The 10,695-nt window shown below is 39.1% G+C and overlaps 1 protein-coding gene across 1 annotated transcript; it reads right to left on the bottom strand.

Moving 5' to 3' along the window:
• Positions 1-2,197: 2,197 nt before the first annotated feature.
• Positions 2,198-6,694, bottom strand: LOC107548316 (neuronal acetylcholine receptor subunit non-alpha-3-like). The gene is made up of 2 exons (XM_016228950.1): positions 6,330-6,694; positions 2,198-2,472 (listed from the first exon to the last, which is right to left on the bottom strand). The coding sequence occupies exons 1-2, from the start codon at positions 6,388-6,390 to the stop codon at positions 2,258-2,260; spliced, it is 276 nt and encodes a 91-aa protein (XP_016084436.1). The 5' UTR covers positions 6,391-6,694; the 3' UTR covers positions 2,198-2,257.
• Between the last annotated feature and the right edge of the window lie 4,001 nt (positions 6,695-10,695).

Consider the following 10,695-nt stretch of genomic DNA (forward strand, 5'->3'; position numbering starts at 1 on the left):
AATTGGGCTATTTTCAGGCTAGTTTTGAGTAGTAATTGGGCGGGTTTTGTAGCGAAAACCTGGCAACCCTGCACCAGACAGAGCTGTCGGCGATTCTTCCTATTGTGAAGTCATGCAGTGTGTAACCTCCTGTCGTCGTTCCATCGTGCAATGTGAACACAGCAACAACTGAATGCTACCCCAGATAGTCGTTCAGTGTGAAACCAACAGTGATGCGACGTCCTTGAAAATCGTGCAGTGTGAACTCGGCATAAGATGACTAGAGTTGTCGTTTCTTCTAGCGATGGGATTTAACATATAACAAATAGACGGTTGGAATATTTATTATATAATCTAAAGAGTAGGCTACAGAACGATGATTTTGAATTTGATTTGATTTGACTTCAAAGTAGCTGCCTCTGTAGGTGATGTTTTTTTTTGGTATGTTTCATTCAGAATCAGAAACATGTTTTATCCTGGTCAGTAATATTGTTTAAGAACAAATGATTGATGTTTGATGCGATGATCATAATATATTATAGCCTATTTTCCTGTTCTTCAACTGATGGCAGCACAATCCAAGTGGAAGCAACAGCTTTTCCTGCCAGGAGAGCACATACTTTGGGATTAGAGACATAACAGCAGGTGACAACAGCAGGTTTATTTTTTTCAGTTCAGTGGCTTCCTGTACAAACATATCATCCACTATTATCCTGTCTGTAAAATATAAATGTATATCTGATACAGAACTTTTACCCTTTTTTATATCTCAAAAGCCTAGGTACAATCAAAAAAATCTTCCATTTGTAAGGCCCTGGATTTTGTACTAGCAGCAGTAACTTTGATGTCAGGCTGCAGAACGGATCATTTCAGGTGGCTGCATTGCATCAGGGAGATGTTTGAACATGTGACTGCCTGAGATACAGACGTGCACACACGTGTTGAGGATGTGTTGCTCCACGTTCATGAGCTGCATTGAAATTCTGGGTTGCATGATGGAAGGACGAGAGGGCAACACTCTCAGGTTTTAGAGTCCATTTGTGAAGGCTCAGAAAGCATTGTTTGATGCCATTAAAGCAACAGTCCGCTGAAAAAAAAAAAAATTTACCATCATGTCTCGCCAAACCTGTATATGCTCTTATTTTTCTGTGAAAATGAGAATCTTCATGCAGCTCTTTGCAATACTTTAAGGTAGATAGTGGCTCAGACCCTTTGGTCTTGGAAGAATTGAATGAGAAATATTTGAGTTCATATTGAGACTTTTATGGAAGCTTATTTCAGCCACAAAATAAAAATATAAAAATGGTAACTGAGAATTTTTATCTCACAATTCAGACTGTTTTTCTCACAGTTCTGAGCTAAAATCTGAATTGTGAGATATAAACTAGCAACTGTGACTTTTTTCTCAGAATTGCAATTTTAGATCTCGCAATTCTGACTTAACACACAATTGCAATTCTTTCTGTTTTCCCCTCAGAATTGGAATTTATAACTTAATTTCACAATTCTGACTTTTTTTTTTTAGAATTGTTTATATCACACAAGTTTATATCACAATTCTGAGAAAAATGAGTAAGAATTACAAGTTTGTATCACGCAATTCTGACTTTATAACTCACAATGGCGAGTTTGCAACTCACAATTCTAAAAAAAGTCAGAATTGCGTGATATAAACGTGCAATTCCAAGAAAAAAAGTCAGAATTGTGAGATAAAAAGTCGCAGTTATCTTTTTTATATTTTTTATTCAGTGGCGGAAACGGGCATCCATATAGTGACATATGGACTTTGAACCTGTTTTTGATTATGTGAAGATGCATCTTGGCTGTGCAACAACAATAGACAAAAACAGCCAGCACATAAAATACATAAACTTGAAAATCCACTTCACATTTTGAACTTTAGCCATGCAGAGTTTTTTCAACAGCAAAGCAACTGACAGCATTAAGACTGTTTTTAAGTAGCTTTTGAAGAAGTCATTAGCCTAAGGATTCACATACTTTTTCCTCCCTGCCTTTTGCATGTTTATACACTGTGTTCAGTAAAGACATATTTGTTTAGGGCGTTTCATGACTTCTGAAGATCAGGGGGCAGTTGCATAAACATAGCCACTATGTTAAGACTTTGTCTTAAGAAACAGTTTAACCAACTAGCAGTTAGCCAAGAGGTAATCAGTGTTACTTCTCTGACTCAAATTGGGCCAATCTAACTTTTTGTGACTGACTTTTAAAAATTATGACCAGCCTTGAAAAAACAAATTAGATGACTAAATTTTTAAGACTAGTCTAAGCAGTTTATGCAACCGGCCCCAGATGTTGCAGTGCAAATGTGTGTTTGTCTCACCACATCCACCAGCTGCGAGATCTTCAGACCGAAGCGAACGGTAATCGTGTCGTTGGCGTGAAGGATTGGTCTCACCCACTTCTGATAGCCCCGAAAAAGATTCCTCAACAACGTGTCCTCCATCTCAGCTAGTGAGACAAACTCTTCAGGAGCTAGAGAAAGAGGGTGGATTAATTTTAGAACAATTAAAAGGAACTAAAATGACACAACAGCCTCAGGTGGCATGTGGTGATAAGGTAAAGCATAATCTAAAGCTTCCATGCTGATTACCAGTATAAGAGGCCTATACATGCATACGTTATGCAGGAAGTAGGTCCATGTTGGATTTACCATCTAGAGAAATCACACATTAAATTAAGAAACACTCTCCCACGAGTGTTAGATGAGCACAGAGTCATGAAGTGACAGCTGGCCCATGTTTCTCAGAGCTCCTTCTGCTGACGCAACCATTGCCATGACATGATGACCTCAGACAAGCGCACTACACAGAGCATCAGGAGAACAAGATGTGCCCACGACTACATACACACACTCTAGCATTAATGATTACACTCTCTCTCTCTCACACACACACACTGACTGAACTATGGAGCAGAAAATGTTTTTTTTTTTAAATAAATATTTTGCTATTGTTATAAATAGATGTCTTTAAAAATATTAAGTCTTAATTCAATTTAATTCATGTAATTAAATGAAATAGTAAATAGTAAAATGCTAAATAATTTTAAATATAACATTTTAAGAGTTAGGTCACTTCAAATGTCATCATGTCATCATATATAAATTCTATTCAAAAGATTTGTTCTTGTGCGTACCCCAGTATGTGTGTTTATAAATGTTTATAAGTGAATAAAAACCTAAATTAAAACCTAAATCTGTTCATCATTTAAAGTGATCATGTTTTAGGTACTTTTTGAAGCTTAAAACATTGATTACATACTTTCTATTTATATAAAAAATGTGAGAATTTAAAAAACAAAACTAATATAAAAATGTGTGTTTCAAAGACAAAGTAAGGTTTATTTTGGAACAATGAGAGTAAATAATGACAATTTTAATTTTAGTATTAACTATCCCTGTAAATAGCATTTTCATAAAGCATTTACTGCTGTTCTTTATCTTTTGTCAGTATATTTATCTGCAAATGCTTTTCTTTATTATTTCTTTAAAATGAACAACACTCCACTTTCCCCAAAAAATGGTACATGCTACACATTGACTTTCTGTTTACAAGTAAATAAGGCCTATGTCTGCACTATTTCAGACATGGATATGTAACAACAAATAAAATGGGCATTTACAAAAATAGTCTGTTTTCATGGAATATGTATTTCTGACTGGTTGAGATGCAGAATAATAAAGCTTGAATGAAAGTTTACACTGTAATTCTCCGCATGATTGTTATATTCAGAATGCTTCTAGAACATTCATGCATGCACTCACTGAGAGTTCTTAATTCCATTATACAGTATAATTCATAATTCTATTTTAGGTCATTATGACTAGGATGGTCCCAGTCCTGTATATTCCAGACATGCTAAAATATACAATACCGCAACAGCTTACGTATATTTAATATCATGTATATAATGTAATTTGATATAATTTTACATTTTATAATATAAATTTAATATAATGTACATCTACATGTCAAGGAATATACAGTATGATCTATTGGAAGGGTAACATAGAATGAATTTTCTTAATAAAATAAAATTTCACAGCCATGTTTATTATGCAGAAAAACACGCCAGAGGTCATGCATTGTAAATATAAGTGTTGTGCCTAATTGGCTTTTATGATTATTATAAACCTACTCTCTGTCCATTCTTTTACCCTTCCTCTTCTCTCTTCCTCCTTGGTTTTGTCTTTCTCCATTTACATATGCCCTTTCCTGATATGCCCTAGCTAGTTTATAAATGCATCAGTTTATAAATGTAGGTAGGATCCATTAAATAAAAATTAAGTGCATGTATTTGGGGGTCGGGGTTGTCCATAAATGTCCTCTGTAAGGTATCCTCCATCATTAATGGCATAGCAATCTGTGCTCCACCGCATTAATTACATTTTTACAGGATGTTACGCCTATCGTTGCTGAACGACCAGCATCACTTCCTTTCTCATCGCAGTCTGTCGTGCCCTGGCAAAAAGGTTTCTCAGCCTGTCTGTGGGAAGCTGTTTTTCCAGCTCAGCAGGGCTGTGGGTCTTGCAACAGCAAGTATATGAAATGACACCATAAATAAAGACTGTGCGCAGGGCAGGCCATCTCGCTTGGGTTTACGATTCAACCTACCAGGGAGTGAATAAGGACGTGTAAATCAAAAGACAAGAAGGGGGAGGAGGGTGAGCAAGAGAGTGTGAATAGATTGTATTTGTATATGCATTTTGAAGTGTGTACAAGCCTATTTCAAGGTAAAGGCAAGTTAAAATTTTGTGGGAAAAGGGTTATGCGTGAAGTTGTTGGCTCTTCATTCATTGTGTTAATGAGTTCTTTTCTCTCCTCAATAAAAGTGAGATTTCTGTCAATTGCATCAGGACGTTCAAAGCTACTTTAATGTACTCGAGCATGCTGCAATTTATAGGACATCCCTACACAAAGAGTAAAAAACACAGACTCGCAATGAATAACCCTCTCGATTCAAGGACATCTGCATTCATCTGGTGCTACAGTGAAAATAATGTTATTTCCTTCTTACAGAATCAAATAAAAGATCATGAAAACCTTGGAGTTATTTGCATATAGATGTACAAAATTCACAGACATGACCTCATTAGTCACTGGCCACAAATGTGAACAAATGTTCTCTTGTCTTCCCCGACAGCAAAACATCTGGTCTGGTCTTTTAAGGGTAAAAGGTAGTTTAGGGTAAATTTTAGGGCTGAATCAAAAGCCAAGAGTCAAATAAGCATATTCATGACGTTACATATATGCTTTCAGTCAAATTATCCTGCTTTGACCTCTTTGGAACCATTTTGTATAGATGCAGCAGGAATGGACATAATAACCAGCCATATCGCAATTAAAAATTACTTGATACTAAGTACTTTTAGGAATTTTTGTATAAAAATAACATCACACTCACCATCAAGCTGTTATACTATACTGAATATCAGCATGGAATATTATTCAGCATATGGCCATGCTGATATTCAAGATAGCAAATTTAATAGTGGCTATATAGGCCTTGTGTTACAAATATAAAACAGAATCTAAAATTTCCTTTACAACAGAACTGCAATTCGGTGAATCTATGAATGCCAAGTTTGACCGCAATTTCCCCTTGATTAAACAATTTCTCTCATTTCAATGAACAGAGAGAGGAAGAGAAAAGATGTGAAGTATTTCACTCCAGAGTGTTGCTGACAGACAAGATAAACGAAAATCCAGTCCAGCGGCTTCATTTTTGGATTAAAGCTGCACATGAAGGCTTTCATTGCCTCTACATTGATAAGAACCCCCATATCTTCACTTTTACACTCTGCCAAATCCAAACAAAACACATTTTCTTGCATTACTGCTTCAGTGTGATACTATTAACACATCAAAGTGTTGGTGTCTATTAAAATCTTTTTTTGTTTGTTTGTTACAAAGCTGGTCCAAAATGACACATCTGAAGGGTGGAAAACCAGTAAAAGTGTATGGTTCAGTCACGGATCACACAAAACATTAACACTCAGAGACCCAGCTGAGGGCGCTAGAAGCCTAGCAATAAGCGTAAATTAAGCATGAGACGAATTTATTTTGTATAATTAATTTGTTGCAGGGCTGAAAGCACAAGATAAAACGTCTGATAATGTTTGAATACGTGGCTTCATTCTGAACATTTATAAATTCGTCTAAATTAACATTTTAGGTCACAGAGAGTCTATTGGAGCCAAAAGCACTTGCATCATTTTAATAACGGACTGTGAAATAAGTAAAACTCTGCAATGATATATGCAACCACACACGGAGAAATGCACGGCAATTCTTAAAGATTATCCGTTTCAAGTGCAGTAGGTTACTCACCCTCTATCGTTGCATAGGCTACTGCCATTACGAGCAAAAGACCGGAGATTTGTAACTTCATGCTGTCTTTCCCGGCTCCAGTTCCTTCATTCAATGGAATTATTTCATGCTGTTTGAACAGTGAGTCTCTGTCATCAATAAAAGGGGGTATTCTCTTTTTTTATTCATACGGCCGGACACCGAGCCGTTTCGTAAAACGATCAGATGTACTGCAACCTGCTGTGTGATAAAGCTATAAATTAACCATGAACGGAGTGGGGTTTTCAGGCTGCTCCGTCCGAGGCGAGCACGAGAGGAAGATGCTTTCGCTCCCCCCGTCGGCGTTTACGTGATGTTGAGAAAGATGCCATTCATTCGTCGAGCAGCTGCAGCGGAGCAGGGAGAAAAAAAGAGCGCTCGAGAGCGTAAGGGGAGGGGATAAACAAACCAACGTCTTCAAGACGAAAATATACCTTATTTTTGCTTCAGGAGTCAGAGTTTACAAGTGACATCAAGTGGCAACTTGACACACACAACTGTATAGCGTGGAAAGGTAATCAAAACTGTCCTTAAAACCGAACACAGCCTAATTGTATTAATATTCCCAAAAAACCAGGCCAATGAATATGAAAAAATGATTACCATGAAATAGGCTGAAAATAAAAAGCAGTATTAATAAAACTCAGTTTTATTAATATGAAAGGATTAGTCATCATCCAAGATGTTCATGTCTTTTTTTTCTTCAGTCAAAAAGAAATTAAGATTTTTTTTTAGGAAAACATTCCAGGATTTTTCTCCATATTGTGGACTTAAATGGGAGCCAACGGGTTGAAGGCCTAAATTGCAGTTTCAATGCAAACAAGCATTTGTGGTTAAAAAGTATATACAATTTTTATTTATGTTTTTTTTTTAGAAAATGACTGATCATTTTGATAATAAGACCCTTATTCCTTGGCTACGATTATGTAGAGCCCTTTTGTCAAGGGCTGCTACAGCGTTGGATCGAGGAACGAGGAGAACTACAATAGGCCCAATAACAGTTTATTTAATCCAAACCACGGGGAACACAGCACAAGCAGGAACACACACACACACATATGACGTTTAAGACTCGACAAGGATACAGACTACACTATAAATACACAACTCAATGAGGGAATAAATGAGACACACCTGGGATCAATGAACACAATCAAACGCAAGGGAAAACTAGGTCACGGAGCACATGGGGAGCAAAAACACACACAGACAATCCAGGGGCGTGACAGCTCGCCCCCCTCACGGAAGGCACGTCCAGGAGTGTCAGAGGGCTCTGCCAAAGGAGGGAGGAGAGTGGGCAGGTCAGTCCACAAGTCTATAAGGTCTCCCTCCGTTTTCCATTCACCCAGATCCTTAAATAGCTCACCCTCAGCTATATTGCAGTGGGCGGAGCTCCCCTCCGCGATCTCACTGGCCATGGCTTTCTCCCTCATGGCGGGCGTGGCAGCCGGCTATCGCACCTGGTCTGACGGCTCAAACAGCTCCAGCGCCGCGGCGATCCTCAGCTCTGTCACCCTTGTGGCGATGGTTCGTCGGTCGCGGTGATTTCGGGCTCTCCGTCAATGGTGGGCTCGGGCTTGAGCTCCGCACAGTGGGATGATGGTGGGCTGGGCTCTTGGTCCGGAGTGGAACTGGCGAGATCCTCCTCCGAAGAGACGGTGAACGGGGATCCGTTTCTCGCCAGTATCCACTCCACACCCACTCGAGGACCATCTTCAGACGACGGCGCCGCTTACTGATGGGTCCTGTCTTCTGTCAGGGTTGCTACTGCGTTGGAGCAAGGAATGAGGAGAATGTAGGAGAATTACAATAACAGTTTATTTAATCCAAACCGTGGGGAATACAAGACAGGCAGGAACACACACGTAGCACATGGAGTTGACGTTTAAGACTCGACAAGGAAACATAGGGCAGACTACACTATAAATACACAACTCAACGAGGGAATAAATGAGTCACACCTGGAATCAATGAACACAATCAAACACAAGGGAAAACTAGGTCACGGAGCACATGGGGAGCAAAAACACACACAGTCAGTCCAGGGGCGTGACACCTTTTCTATTATTTATATTTTATAGACTTTTTATTGTGCCCCTCTTGCCACCCCATTGTGGTGCCATCAGTGCATATCCTGCACCTTCATAAGTGGAATGCAACAAGGCTCTGTACTAAGACTAATGTTATTTCCTTTATACCCTAGATTCTTTTGGTTGCTTTGTATAAAGTGTTACCACAATTTTGTTAAAGGTGACAGTCTTCACCACGCCTTGAGCTGTGTCCTAATACACTACCTTTTGTATTTGGAATGTTGAAAATATGCCTTCATTATACATTTACTGTAAACTGTAGTATTGGGTATATATTTGCTGTATACTATTTAACTCACCATGTTGTCAGTAAACTCAGTTCATTACAGTAAATTATTATTTAGTCAGTTCGCAGAAAAGGAGTATGTTTGAATAATAACACCTGATTAAAAATAGCAAAAGGGAATGACAAAAAAATACAAAAAAACAGTAATTCTTTAAGAATAATTCTTTATTTTATATTTTGCTATCAAGTTTAGATTTTCCCTCATAATGCGATTAAGGCAGTACTTGAAGCTAATGCAAACAGAATACTGTGATTATGTTAATGTGATCATGCTCATAATTAGAAAAACCCTACCCGTATTAAAATATGCAGAGTACTGACAAAGTGTGCATGTGATAGTGCTGCAGATGGAAGGCATGTGATGTTCATCCACAGCTTTGAAAATATGCTGGGATAGAAAAAGCCAGATATTATGTAAATAATTTTAAAGCTCTTCTTTCAATCACTGATACCTAGGAGTGTTTACCACTCCTAACTTTAGAAACAGGGCCCAGTCAGGATTTGTATTATCATTGACATGGTCTGCCTGAAAAATAAATCTAGACACGGCCAAACACTTACTGTAATATGCGTGTAATGAAATAAGAGATTAGCCTGCCAGCTGGTCAAAGATATGAAAACAAGATAGCATGCTAACACTAGGCACCCCAACTGGTTAATAAAACTGGTAATGTATAATATATTAATAAATATAAATTCACAGTCAGTAAACATGCACAAGAGAAAATATTTTTTTCCCAAGGTAAAATAGGCAACTGTACTATACTGTAGAATGCTATAATCTATAAATGAATAAAGACAAACGATGGAATCTTATTTCAGCCACGAAAAAAAAAAAAAAAAAGATAAATGTAGCTCACAATTCTGATGTTTTTCTCACAACTCAGATTTCCAAGATATAACTTTTTGCTTTCAATTCTGTGGTTATATCTTCCAATTCTGTTTAAATCTCAGAATTCTTACTTCCCCTTCAGGAACTCGAGCTGCGTCGAAGTTACTTTGGGAATGCCCTTGCGTGACCGCGTTCTGAAGCACGTGTCAAATCAGTCCAATGGAATAGCGAAATGTCACGAGCGGGGTGATGTAAGCACCAGAAAGTATAAAAGCGCATCCGGCAGAGCGCAAACCAGCTTCTGTTCTTCAGTAGCGCTCTGTGTATGTGTCTGTCTATTTACTGTTGTCTGTCCACACAAGCATATATAAAAAACAATCATGAAAAAGTCTATGGCGAGCGAACGGCATTACAAACGCTGTGTTCCTCCCTGCCCACGATATCTGGCGGCGGGGGATACACACGATTTGTGTGTCGTTTGTTTGTTTGTTCCGCTCTCACCTGGCTGTGTTTGATGAGAGCGGCCAGGCTCGCGATTCCGCTAGCAGCGGTCCCGCTGTTGCCGAGGCACGGCGTAGACTGTTGTCGAAACAGAGGAGACTGTGGACTCGCCACCACAGTTCCTCGCGTATGAGGTGTGATTCGTGATTATGGGGTGTGTTTCGTGCATTCGCCAAAATAAAATATCGTTTGGCCAGCCTAGAAACAGGACGCTCGTCCTAAAAATAATTAGACGAGCGTTTTCTGAATCCAGATCACAGCCTTCACTACGGGGGCCTTCCGTTTTCCCCCGATCTCCATGCTGAGGTGTCAAGATCGTGGGAGAAACCGTACTCATCCCGCATTTACAGCCCCATAGTCTCGAATTATGCAAAAGAACATCGTGGGGCTGAATGATAAGGGATATGGGGCGATGCCAGTGGTGGAGCAGAAAGATCGGGGGTCGGGGCGATGCTCTCCGTTAGGGTCTTCTAGACCGAAAACGGATCTGCGGAACATTATTTTGTCTAAGAGGACCTCGGCTAAATGGTCCTACCATTGTCAGGTCCCTGAGGGCAGCCCACCTGGGGAGGAAAGGATAACACCTCAGTATACGGTGCCCAATCCTCCTCAGTGCCCTCACGGAGGTTCATTGATGCC

The sequence above is a fragment of the Sinocyclocheilus grahami genome, unplaced genomic scaffold (assembly GCF_001515645.1).
Source record: "Sinocyclocheilus grahami isolate Dianchi unplaced genomic scaffold, SAMN03320097.WGS_v1.1 scaffold346.1, whole genome shotgun sequence".
Classification (NCBI taxonomy): domain Eukaryota; kingdom Metazoa; phylum Chordata; class Actinopteri; order Cypriniformes; family Cyprinidae; genus Sinocyclocheilus; species Sinocyclocheilus grahami.

Excerpts from the sequence above, each read along its gene's own strand:
- LOC107548316 (XM_016228950.1), bottom strand. The coding sequence starts at position 6,390 with ATGAAGTTACAAATCTCCGGTCTTTTGCTCGTAATGGCAGTAGCCTAT. Across the intron at positions 2,473-6,329 it reads AGCCTATGCAACGATAGAGG|CTCCTGAAGAGTTTGTCTCA; the intron begins GTGAGTAACCTA and ends CTCTTTCTCTAG.